Raw genomic sequence first — 13,699 nt, forward strand, 5'->3', positions numbered from 1 at the left:
GGGCTGTAATTTCAATCTGTCATACTTTCGTTCCTTCCTGGAGTCCTTTGTCACCACAGCTCTCTGATAGAGAAGAATCTCACTAAGCTGAAAAATGAGTTATTGTGTGTATACGTTTTTGCACGCATGCTTTTTTTAAGGGCAACTAGCTCTCACAGTCTCACGTCAGAATTAGACGTTCATCCAGGTTTCTCAAATGCAAATTTCTAAGTTATTCCAAACGTCAAATTTCTAAGTGTTTAAGGTTAAGTTTAGGTATAAACTCCACATTTTACAGCTAAAGCATTAACTCCTAAATCTTAAGGTTAAGTATTAACTCTGAATGGTTTAGGTAAGGGTTAAGGTTTGTGATAGGCTTAAAACAAAAATATCAAAAACAACTTTCTATCGCTGGATTCGAACATGCACCCTTTGCCACCAAAACTCCAAATGTTTAAGCTCAGGGTTAAGTTTAGGCATTAACTCTGAAATTGTAAGGTTCATTATTAGCTCTGAATGGTTAAGGTAAGGGATAAGGTTTGGGATATTAAAACAAAAATCTCAAAAACTACTTGTTATTGATAGATTCAAACATGCTGCTTTTGGCACTGGTGGCCGATGCTAACAGCCATCCTCCATCCCTGTCCACAATGCCCTAGCAAAACTGAAACCTACTTGTATTTAACTTGTATTTAATAGCGCTCACTGTTGCTCCAGTTCCCAAGTCATCACCCAATGTCCTCAGACATGGACGGACGTCAAATACTGACATGTATCATGGGTGACCTGGATGTGTAAGCGTGTGTGTATATTCATCAATGCATGTGTATATTCTTGACTGCTGTTAGCTCGTTGACACACAGGTCGATACAGCCCGACTATCCAGGAAAAGCCTCTTGACACATCACTCTCAAACTCAGGGTCTCCGGAGTGGCACACTGGTCTAAGGCACTGCAATGAGATGGCACTACAGACCCTGGTTCAATACCAGGCTGTATCACAACCAGCTGTGATTGGGAGTCCCATAGGGCAGTGCACAATTGGCCCACCGTCATTAGGTTTGGCCGGGGTAGGCAGTCATTGTAAAGAAGAATTTGTTCTTAACTGACTTGTCTAGTTAAATAAACACAGTAACTACACTATTGTGTCTCTTATTCTATTTCTTTCAGTGTTTGTCTCAGGCATGCATCTTGAAGAAGCAGCAGCAGAAAAAGCAGCTGGTAGCTGACTCTGTGCTTTGTTCAGTTAGACTAGTGTTCTATGGAAATGTTGCTACCTCTCTCCGGATGCATTGAAAGGGCAAAGTATGGTTATGTTTATAATGAGACACAGAGGGAAGCAGGCTTGACCTCTCTGGCCAGCAGACTGCAGCCATTCATAATCCTCAACACATGCTATGGCAATTCCAGCCACCAGTTCACATACTGCCCTCTGCTGGACGCTGCAAGGGGAGAGTGTGTGTGTCAAAATGAATTTGAACAGAATAGAAAAGGAACAAGATAAGTACATAGTATCTTTTTATGATTGAGCTTTTCTGTCTTGCCCAAGAAAATATTTTTGCAGTGCTGTTCCCGCATATGTTGCAGTCTGTCCTCCAAAACTCTGCAACCATAAGCTCTCAGTACACATTGATCTCACGACCAGTCCTTGAAGTGTGTGTGTAACTGAAATGCTTAACTAGAACAGCTTCTGGGAGTCTCAAATGGAAAATATACTCCGCTAGAATGTTCGGCTCCAAGATCTTGGATCTCAGTGTTCTCGCCTTGTGGATTGTGGCATTGCTCCTGTTGCACAATATGACAATAAGGACACAACTTAGCTGGTACAACATCAAATCAAATCAAATGTATTTATATAGCCCTTCGTACATCCAGCTGATATCTCAAAGTGCTGTACAGAAACCCAGCCTAAAACCCTAAACAGCAATCAGTGCAGGTGTTGAAGCTCGTTGGCTAGGAAAAACTCCCTAGAAAGGCCAAAACCTAGGAAGAAACCTAGAGAGGAACCAGGCTCTGAGGGTTGGCCAGTCCTCTTCTGGCTGTGCCGGGTGGAGATTATAACAGAACATGGCCAAGATGTTCAAATGTTCATAAATTACCAGCATGGTCAGATAATAGGTCTGGGACAGGTCGCACGTCCGGTGAATAGGTCAGGATTCCATAGCCGCAGGCAGAACAGTTAAAACTGGAGCAGCAGCACGGCCAGGTGGACTGGGGACAGCAAGGAGTCATCATGCCAGGTAGTCCTGAGGCATGGTCCTAGTGCTCAGGTCCTACGAGAGAGAGAAAGAAAGAAAGAGAGAAAGAGAGAATTAGAGAGAGCATACTTAAATTCACACAGGACACCGGATAAGACAGGAGAAGTACTCCAGATATAACAAACTGACCCTAGCCCCCTGACACATAAACTACTGCAGCATAAATACTGGAGGCTGAGACAGGAGGGGTCAGGAGACACCGTGGCCCCATCCGATGATACCCCCGGACAGGGCCAAACAGGAAGGATATAACCACACCCACTTTGCCAAAGCACAGCCCCCACACCACTAGAGGGATATCTTCAACCACCAACTTGCCATCCTGAGACAAGGCCCGAGTATAGCTCACAAAGATCTCCTCTACGGCACAACCCAAGGGGGGGCGCCAACCCAGTACAATACAATACAGGCATCAGTTTCCAACCAACTCATTCTCCTGTAGATTGTGTAATGCCTATCTGTGTCAGTGAGCACTTTCCTTGAACACTAAGAAGCATATCATACTCCACTTAACAAAAACATCAACAGTTACACAAGAGGGTTTGTTTCTAAGTAATACTTGGCATTGACAGCCAGTTTCAGGATCCTGGCGCAAGTTGTAGTTTCAGGATTCCAAATGCACCTTTGTTTGTTTGCCAGGGATGTTTTGTATCTAGTTTTATCTTAGATAAAGACTGCCAGGTGACAGACAGTCATGCAGCCTGATCAAAAAGAAGGCTCAGCAAATCAAATACGTTTAGGATTTTTGTATTCATTGTTTTTCCGCGTCTTTGTTTGCATCACAATCAGTGGAGAGTCAGTGTTATGCTTTGCCAAGGAGGATCAAAAGTCAATTGCTTTTATCTCCCTCATGCTTCTGGGGGAGTGTGTGGCAGAATTGAACTAAATTCTGTTTGTGTTTTCATTAGATACATGTAACAGCTCTTTTTTTTGTTGCTGAAATACTTGTCTATGTGGCACCTTTTCCCTTCTATATTAGCGTCTCTTTTTGTCTCACTGATGATAATAATGCCAATGCATCATAACACCTTTTCTAAACACCAAAGATCACTTGGCAGACAAATAAAAACCACCTCTGTTTACCTCTTCTCCCTTCTCCCCCAGGCCAGAGACGGGCTACCAGAAGGTCCTCCAGGTGGATCTGGAGGTGAACGGGCTGCTGGACCCGCAGGGCAGCCGGGTGGTGACGTGGCAGGTGGAGTACCCTCTAACTCGCTCCCTCACTGACGAGGTCCAAACCCTCATCCGCCTGGCACCACAGGACCTGGGTGGCATTGTGCCACTGGCCATGGTGAGTGGAGCCCCAGAGGAACCAGAAAGAGTGTGTGTGTGTGTGTGTGTGCAGCTTTACCTCACATGGCTGACTGCACTCTGCAGGAGGCTTTGTCTCTGAACTCTCCAAGGCTGACACCTGCTGTACCGAGTGTTTTTTACCTATCTTTGCAATTCTAAACACTCATATCATCGATTTCCCCCCGCTCTAATGCTTTGATGTCTTTGTCTCAGTCTACTGCCTGCGTCTGGAAAAAGCAGAGGAAAGTCAAATTGCTCTTACAGGCGTTAACAAGAGGAATTTTTTAACCTTTTAATGATATGATCATTTTGTGTTGGCTGTGAAGCTAGGAGGCCATTTTGAAAGTGGTGTGTCTGAGTAGTGAGGTGAACAAGCTGAAATTCCATGTTGAAAGCCCAAACCTCTCTGCTTTGTTTTCACACTAAGCTTGCACTTCTTAATTGGCTGTAATTTGGCTAATAGAGCTTTCGGTACTTTCCATGATTGAGAAGGTAATTGAGTTTGGACACAGGATAATCCTTTTAAAAAGCGAATGGATGCTGTACATCAGCAAGTGACTCTAGACAACCAAATGTATTACAATAATGCATATTTATTTATGATAAATTGTTTGCAACTGTTTGGCTTTCAGTGTTGCTGTAGATTTTTGTTTTTACACCATGAAAATAAATATATACGCTGCAGGCAGATTTTTTGTAAATTTTCCAAACTGCAGATTGTGGCGGGTTATGGGTTATGTCAAATCAAATACCTTCTAAGCTCTTATTATGGTAATTGGTGAGAAAGCACTTCACCCCCACAAACATTTATGTATTCAGCCCATGACAGCAACACAGAGACTTCTACTGTGTCTTTAACCTTTGGTTGGCTCCATTCTAATAGGTCTGATATTTCCCCTTTTGTCAGGAAATTAGCTTCTCCTGCTTCTGTAGCTGCTACCAGGGTCTGCAATATAACAAAGGAAAGCATAGACTTTAGTTCAATCCTTTTATTAGCTAGTGAGGACAGTAAATATGGATCTCTGTGGAAAACATTTGAGAACATCTTGAGTCTTGTCAAGTAGTAGTGGGAGCCAGGTGTGATTCTGTCTGTAACGGCTGGGGTCCCATTATGTTTGTGCCAATGCCCATACACTGAGAGAGACATGGTCAGGCTACGGTTTTCTACTCTTATTAACTTTCCTCATCACACACACACACATATACACAAACACAGCATGTTGACAGCTTTAGTTCCGAGTGCATGGCCCATCCATTATTACTTTATGACTCATCCCTGGCTTACATCTTACAAGTAGACATGTGAACCCAGTGGATATTACACTCTGAGAACAGGAGATTGAAGATAGAGAGAAAACATGATTACAGTCAGATAATAATGGGAGCTGTCTGTCTTGGCAGGGGAAACCACGAGGTGTAAATCATCACCGCTACTCTGGATATAAAGTGCCACCTGTCCTCACTCACCCATAGACCCGTTGGTCCTTTGCCTCTGTGCCTCTCCACACAGTCACCCTCTTCATTGTCTTTCTGGCAGGAGAGGGGGAGTGTAAATAATAGAAAGGAATTAGAAAGGAATTCAGGACTACGGACCACACACTAAACAATGAACATGCAGAGGGAGGGAGAGAGGGATAGAGAGAGAGGGCGAGAGGAAGAGCGAGAGAAAAACATTTGCATGCGAGAGAGAAGTGTGAGAGAGCGAGCAGGGAGGGAGAGAGAAACCGTCCGTTTCGTTAACAGACTTGAAAGAGTACATTTAATCAGAGGTTAGTCAAGTACGGCACCCTGCATCCTTCCCATGCTTAGTTCGTGTTCAATTTCTAGTGTTGTGTGACTCTTTACTCTCATTATAAGAAAGCTCTTTATATCAGAAACACTATCATTCGTATTTCATTAACAACCTCAAAGCTTGCTTTAGGTCAAATGCTAATATTAGCATTATGCTCATAGTTCCATAACACTCTAATCACTACCATAAGCATTTCTCTAACATTGTCCCATGGACTAGTGCTATTATCTGAAATAACCGGGGTTTACCTAAATGTAAGTGTTCCAAGCTGTGCCTACATTGGTGACATGACTGCTAATGACAAAGTGTCGACAATGAGGACAAACATTCAGTCATCCCAATGTCAAAGTAATGTCCTCTAACGGCGAGGGGAGATGAAAGGAGATAAGTCCAAAGAGAAAGCTGTACTGCATCAATGATTTATACACACAACAATCACAACATCATACCAGCCAGAGATGACAGCCTCCCATCGTTTATGCTGTTTCTCTGTCAGGAACTGTGTTTAGATAATGACATAGAAGTCAGTCAGTGGTAATAGTAGCCTACTGTAGCTAGCTTGCAGATTGGGGCTGTCTGCTAGCATGCTAGCATACTAAGTATCCTCTAAGAAGCATTTCACGAACTGACATAGCAGCCAGTCAGTGGTAATAGTAGCCTAGTTAGCAGAGTGGGGCTGTCCGCTATCATGCTGTGCAAGCTAGTCTCTAGGAAGCATTGGCTGTCTTCATGGGCATTTAATACCCCTCATAACTTAATTAAGTTCTCTTGTGAATATGTTGGATTTTAATTCATTGCTCTATTTTCCTGGTGTGTGTCGACAGCACTATTTCTCTCTCTCACGTAAAAAAAAAGCTCATCTCTGTCCTTACTCCCCCTCTCACCACACTCTTAAATCGGCTGTGAGAAAACATAAATCAAGCAAAGTAACGCGTGAAAAGTCAGCTCCCATCAAACGTTCTCCAGATTCTGGTGAGGATTTGTTTTGTTTCTGCTGATAGGGCTTGACGGCTGCACTCTCTCTCTCTCTCTCTCTCTCTCTCTCATTCTCTATCTATCTCTTTCTCGCTTGCTCTTTCACCCTCTCTCTCTCTTTCGGTACCATTCTCTATGAGGCCTCTCTTAAAAAAGCAACATCTGTTTGTGTCAAGCTTCATTTACAAGACTAGCCCTTTCTGTGTTTGTGTGGTGTGTGTGTTTGTTTGTTTTCATGTTAGCTTGTTTTTGCTCTCCTCACAGTGCCAGACTCCTGCCCTCATAGCAGCTCAGAGAACAGGGCAGGGCCTGACTTCAGCACACTGAAGAACCCAAGCTCATTTGAATCAAAAGGCCTTCAGAACCACTAACGGTCTCCTGCAAATAAACAGGCTTCATCACAGACAAGAAAATAAAATAGCAGCGCTTTAATATTTAGTCCCTAACAGGAATCAGAGCTCAGTGACAAGCTGGTAACAAATACACTATATCCAAAACCCACAGATTATCAAGCCCACAATTTGTGTAATAAATCAATATGTAATTAATGAGGAGGGTATAAATCACAGTGGGTCCTGATGAAATAATCAATATTGGTATTTATTACTTCTTCAGGTGGCAGAATGCTCTCCAAAATAAAACGTTATTTGCTCATTCCCAGGCATGAGAAATCAGCAACTACAAACTCTAATCCAAGTGAACAGTAGAATGAGTCAAGGTACAATCCAGTTGGCAATATGTGAGACATGTAATTTGTGAGAACCACAATAATTTCATAACAGATGATGCCTGCCATTAAATGGTCAAGAATCAGCTGTCATGGCACCCCAATGGTTCAATGAGCTCCCCCCTGATGCTAGGACAGCAGAGTCCCTGCCCGAAAACATCTGGAACCCTACCTTTTCAAAGACTATCTTAAATAATCCCACAGCCTCCCCCATTTCCTAACACCCTTGCATTTTGTGAACTAACTCACACTTGACTTGATCCATCTAGCACTGACTTTGCTGATAGCTACTTTATTGAGGAAAATTGTATTTACTATGACTAAGGTATGTGGCTGTTTCACCTAGCTATCTTAAAATGAAGGCACTAACTGTAAAAAGCTCTGCTAAATGACTAAAATGTAAATGTTATGAAAACTGGTGATTGAACTAGCCTACTCTTTCCTTCCCTTGACCTGTTGGAAATTACTGACATATCTCTGTGAATGATGTCGTTGATGAAATGCCATTTTCCTGCTTTTTCCCTGGCTGCCATCTTCATCTTTACATTCCATTTATCAGCCAATGCATTTTCAGCCTCCTGCACATTGCTGTGCCTGCCGCCCACATCCCTGGCCATAACCATTGAAAATATAACATTATCATAGTGTATTGGACTTACTGGTTGAAAACTGTTTATTTCTCTGGGGAAAATATGGGTGTGTGGAGATACAGAAAACAGCAATGTTCCTCTCTCCTTAGCTTTCAGTTATTGCCATAGGTTAGAGGTGTGTGAATGTATAGGTGATGTGAGAATGTCAGTTTGAATGAATGTATGGAGAATGGAAGATTCTTGGTTTGATTATTTGATCCTATTGAATTTGAATTGACTGGAGCACTTGGTTTTGAATTGGTAATTTTAGTGCCCTGACTTTTTCCTTGACATGACCTGACCAGGAAACATTTTTAATTTGAAATAAATTGGAGGAATGATTGGAGGAATTATACATATTTCTCTGGGTGGTGGACAGTTTACCTTAGCATCCCACCCATCTCAAGAGGCGCGTCAATAGAAGCATTGCAGAGCTGCGATGGATTATAGTATCAAGTCAATGAATAATGCAGGATGTTCAGACAGAGTCATGGCCTTGGATAAACTCTATAGCAGAGTTCCCCAACTGGTGGTGATTTTATTAGGTCCCCAAAGTTGTCTGAGGAAAAGATATTGTTGTGCATAAAAGACTGTAAAAACACCAGCAAATCAGCTCCAAGTAATTTTAATTTTGGAAATCTGTTTGACCAAAATATTCCCACGCATAATAGAGAGATATTATGTGAGAAATGTAAGCAAGGTTTGACATGATTATGTTTTAGTCAAATATTATATCTGTTTGTGCTTGCAGACAACACATTGTTTGTAATTGTAGTTACCACATATCCAGGATCAGCTTCCCTCAGCCCCTAGTGTTAGATGAACCACAAGGAGATCAGCGTCATTCCACAGTAGGAGGCCTAACAATAACACAATAACAAAGCAATAACACAAGCCTGACTTGGCCCCCTCAATGTGCTCAACAGCAATTGGGCATTCTTCTCCTCGTCCCCAAGACTCCACCGGTCGATACCCATCTTCCCGTGTGAGCGTTGTTGGTTTGTGTGAGCACTGTGTGTCATCTCCTGCCTGTCAGTGATGCTGCTTGTGAGTTTAGATCATGCCTGCCATCCTTACGGATGCACACACACAGCCTAAAGGGAGCCCAGCGCACTGATCAATACCCTTCTTAATCATCCTGCTGTTTGTGCGTGCATGTGTTTGTGTCTCAGGGTTGACCCTGGGATGGTTCAGGGGTATGAGTGTTTTAAAGCCCCTCTTTCTGGGTCCGTCCTTGAGCTTGAGGTCTACTACATAAATCAGAGCCGTGCTTGGTCCTTACACACAAATCATCCACCTCCCTATCACCCCCCCAACCGCACAATTGTAATGGCCTTTAATCGATTCCCTCCCTCTCTGTGTGCAGTCTTAAGAAAAGAGTGTGTGTGAGAAGGCAATCCTCCCCTGCTGGGTCAGGACACTCCTCAAGCCGAAAGTGTGTGGGGGGGAATGAGAATGGTGTGTGTGTGTGTGTGTGTGTGTGTGTGTGTGTGTGTGTGTGTGTGTGTGTGTGTGTGTGTGTGTGTGTGTGTGTGTGTGTGTGTGTGTGTGAGTTTATCACTGTGTGTGTCTGTCTATGTATGTTGGATTGCTTATCAACCGCTGGGCCAGAGCGTCATACCAGGGGCCATTAATAAGGCATGCTCTCCAGCAGTCACTCTTAGCCCCAGGAGGGCCCAGGCACCAGGGAGGAGAGGGGGGATATTGAGAGAGTTGAGGATGAGCCGGCCTGGTTCACGTGCCACCCGCATCACTCCCGCTGTCACAGCACATCTCACACCCCCAAGGCCAGATGGGCAAAGAGATTGAGCCCTTACAGAGGCAGAGCTGAATGCTAAGGGAGTGCCCTGCAAAACACACAGACTAGACCCCGTCATTCACACCTCAGCCGTTCTCAAACACTTACATCTCCTGAAGACATATGCACACCCTTACAGCGCTCTAACATTGACGCATGCACACACAGTCACACTAAAGTAGATTTGCAGTTCAAATAGCTCTACACAATAACACACACATGCACACGCGCAAACACACACACACACACACACACACACACACACACACACACACACACACACACACACACACACACAGGGTCATGATTTTTAGAGGCACCATTGTTTTATTTTCAAGTTAAATTCAGCATGGGTTCCTAAAAGGGACAAGAAAGGGCAGTAAATTATATTTTATCAACAATATTTCAAAGAAATGAACAATAAAAATACTCAATGAATTGATCAACATTTTGATAGCAAATATGATCAACTCACTCACACTCACACTCACACACCATCCTCATCCCCACCCACACACAAAACAATCAGCACCACACACACTCAGCTTGAGGGGTGGACCATCCAGCAAATATGCATAACTAATATTGCAAAAGGAATTTCTTTACAAAAACAGAACGAATTGTCAGATAAATCCATTTAAATGTCAAAGGAAAGGTTTCTCAGCACAACAAAAGGCTCTTTAAAGAGACCAAGTGCATAAAAGAAGAATTGCTTATAAATCAAAACAATTAACATCTCAACAATGTTACAACGAAAATATACACAGTACCAGTCAAAGTTTGGCTACACCTACTCATTCAAGGGTTTTTCTTTATTTGTAATATTTTCTACATTGTAGAATAATAGTGAAGACATCAAAACTATGAAATAACACAAATGTGTCATGGATCCCCCCGGTACTGATGCTGTAATAGTCCTGCGTGTGTAGCTGGTGTTAGGCTCAGGACAGCAGAATTGAGTAATCAACGTATTTGACTCAAAATACAAAAGATACACAGCAACATAACGAGCCCACTAAAAGGACCGATATACAAAGAACAATCACTCACAAACAAAACATGGGGAACAGAGGGTTAAATAATAAACAATGAATTGGTTAAGTGAAGCCAGGTGTGAAACACAAAGACAGAACAAATGGAAATAAAAAATGGATCGGCGGTAGCTAGAAAGCCGGTGACGTTGACCACCGAACGCCGCCCGAACAAGGAGAGGGACCGACTTCGAAGGAAGTCATGACAGTACCTCCCCCTTGACGCGCGGCTCCAGAAGTGCGCTGACAGTGACCTCTGGGACCACCCGGAGGATGAGGCGCAGGGCGATCCGGATGGAGACGGTGGAAATCCCTTAGCAACGATGGGTCCAGGACGTCCTCCACTGGTACCCAGCATCTCTCCTCTGGACAGTGCACCTCCCACTCCACGAGGTACTGAAGGCCCCTCGCCCAACGCCTCGAGTCCAGGATGGCTCGAACAGCATAAGCCGGGGCCCCCTCGATGTCCAGAGGGGGCGGAGGAACCTCCCGCACCTCAGCTTCCTGGAGTGGACCAGCCACCACCGGCCTGAGGAGAGACACATGGAACGAGGGATTAATACGATAATATGGGGGAAGCTGTAACCTGTAGCATACCTCGTTCAGGACTTTAAATGGCCCCAACAACCGCGGGCCCAGCTTCCGCAGGGCAAGCGAAGGGGTAGGTTCCGGGTCGAGAGCCAGACCCGGTCCCCCGGTGCGAACACCGGGCCTCGCTGCGGTGGTGGCCGGCGCTCGCTTTTTTCCGCCTCACGGCCCGTTGTAGGTGCACATGGGCGGCGTCCCAGGTCTCCTCCGAGCGCTTAAACCATTCGTCCACCGCAGGAGCTTCGATCTGGCTCTGATGCCAAGGAGCCAGAACCGGCTGATACCCCAGTACATACTGGAAAGGAGAGAGGTTAGTGGAGGAGTGGTGGAGTGAGTTTTGGGCCATCTCTGCCCAGGGGATGAACGCCGCCCACTCCCCCGGCCGGTCATGGCAATATGACCACAGAAACCTACCCACACCCTGGTTGACTCTCTCCACCTGCCCGTTACTCTCAGAATGAAAACCTGAGGTGAGGGTGACTGACGTTCCAGGAATGCTCTCCAGACCCTGGACGTGAACTGGGGACCCCGATCAGAAACTATGTCCTCAGGCACCCCGTAGTGCCGGAAGACGTGTGTGAACAGGGCCTCCGCAGTCTGTAGGACCATAGGGAGACCGGGCAAAGGGAGGAGACGGCAGGACTTAGAAAACCAATCCACAACGACCAGGATCGTGGTGTTACCCTGTGAGGGAGGAAGATCCATCAGGAAGTCCACCGACAGGTGCGACCACGGCCGTTGTGGAACAGGTAGGGGTTGTAAATTCCCTCTGGGAAGGTGCCTGGGAGCCTTGCACTGGGCGCACACTGAGCAGGAGGAAACATAAACCCTCAAGTCCTTGGGCAAGGTGGGCCACCAGTGCTTCCCACTAAGCCAATGCACTGTCCGACCGATGCCAGGATGACCAGAGGAGGGTGACGTATGAGCCCAAAAGATTAAACGGTCGCGGACAGCAGATGGAATGTACAGGAGCCCAGGTGGACACTGGGGAGGAGTGGGCTCTGTGCGTAATGCCCGCTCAATGTCCGCGTCCAGCTCCCACACCACCGGTACCACCAGGCAAGAGGCCTGAAGTATGGGAACCATGGACCGCTCCTCTGTGTCATACATCCGGGACAGTGCATCTGCCTTAGCATTCTAGGAACCTGGTTTGTAGGATAGAGTGAAAACAAAATGGGTAAAGAACATAGCCCACCTTGCCTGGTGAAGGTTCAGTCTTCTCGCCCCCGGATGTACTCCAGATTGCGGTGGTCAGTCCAGATGAGAAAAGGGTGGTTAGCCCCTTCAAGCCAATGTCTCCACGCCTTCAGAGCCTTGACAACAGCCAACAGCTCCCAGTCCCCACATCATAGTTTCGCTCCGCCGGGCTGAGCTTCTTCAAAAAGAAAGCACAGGGGCGGAGCTTTGGTGGTGTGCCCGAGCACTGAGATAGCAGCCTCGGACACGTCCACCTCCACTATGAACGCCAAAGAGGGATCCGGATGAGCCAGCAATGGAGCTGAGGTAAACAGAGCCTTCAGGTGACCACTGCAGCCGCACCGGTCCCCCCTTTAGCAGTGAGGTAATAGGAGCTGCTACCTGACCAAACCCTCGATAAACCGCCAGTAGTAGCTGGCAAACCCTAGAAACCGCTGCACTTCCTTTACCGTGGTGGGAGTCGGCCAATTATGCACGGCTGAAATTTGGTCACTCTCCATCTCCACCCCTGATGTGGAAATGCGATACCCTAGGAAGGAGACATACTGTTGGAAGAACAGACAATTCTCAGCCTTGACGTACAGATCATGCTCCAACAGTCGACCAAGCACTCTGCACACCAGGAACACATGCTCGGCGCGTGTAGCAGAGTATATCAGAATGTTGTCAGTATACACCACTACACTCTGCCCATGCAGGTGGCGGAAAATCTCGTCAACAAAGGCCTGGAAGACTGATGGAGCATTCATCAACCCGTACGGCATGACGAGGTACTGTCCGAAGGTGGTACTAAATGTTGTCTTCCACTCGTCCCCCTCCCGGATAAGCATCAGGTTGTAAGCGCTCCTGAAATCCAATTTTGTGAAGAAGCGCGCCTTGTGCATTGACTCGATCGCACTGGCGATGAGAGGCAGCGAGTAGCTGTACCTCACAGTGATCTGATTGATACCTCGATAGTCAATACACGGGCGCAGATCCCCATCCTTCTTCTTCACAAAAAAGAAACTCGAGGAGGCAGGTGAAGTGGAGGGCCGAATGTGTCCCTGCCTCAGGGATTCGGAGACATATGTTTCCATAGCCACCGTCTCCTCCTGTGACAGAGGATACACGTGACTCCTGGGAAGTTCTGCGTCTACCAGGAGATTTATCGCACAATCCCCCCGTTGATGAGGTGGTACTTGAGTCGCCCTCTTCTTACAGAAGGCAAGAGCCAAATCGACATATTCTGAGTGGATGCGCACGGTGGAGGCCTGGTCTGGACTTTGAGCCGATGAAAACCCCCACACACCTACCTCAGCACTCTCGTGACAACCCCTTGAGAGACCTCTGTTGCTAAGAAATAGTTGGCCCACTCCAGGCCTTTGCCTGAGAGACAGGAGACGAGGGAGGACACTCTCTCACGCCCCGAAGGAGAAGGGTGGACGGTCGCCAGG

At 46.0% G+C, this 13,699-nt stretch overlaps 1 protein-coding gene across 1 annotated transcript in view; it reads left to right on the forward strand.

The window, feature by feature from the left end:
* Positions 1–13,699, forward strand: part of LOC109868147 (transmembrane protein 132D-like) — an 81,260-nt gene that overhangs the window by 20,708 nt on the left and 46,853 nt on the right. Inside the window, exon 2 of the mRNA XM_031802240.1 lies at positions 3,341–3,527. Coding sequence (XP_031658100.1) covers positions 3,341–3,527 — 187 coding nt within the window. The remainder of the gene's footprint in view (positions 1–3,340; positions 3,528–13,699) is intronic.

This window comes from Oncorhynchus kisutch, linkage group LG23, assembly GCF_002021735.2.
Source record: "Oncorhynchus kisutch isolate 150728-3 linkage group LG23, Okis_V2, whole genome shotgun sequence".
NCBI classification, from domain to species: domain Eukaryota; kingdom Metazoa; phylum Chordata; class Actinopteri; order Salmoniformes; family Salmonidae; genus Oncorhynchus; species Oncorhynchus kisutch.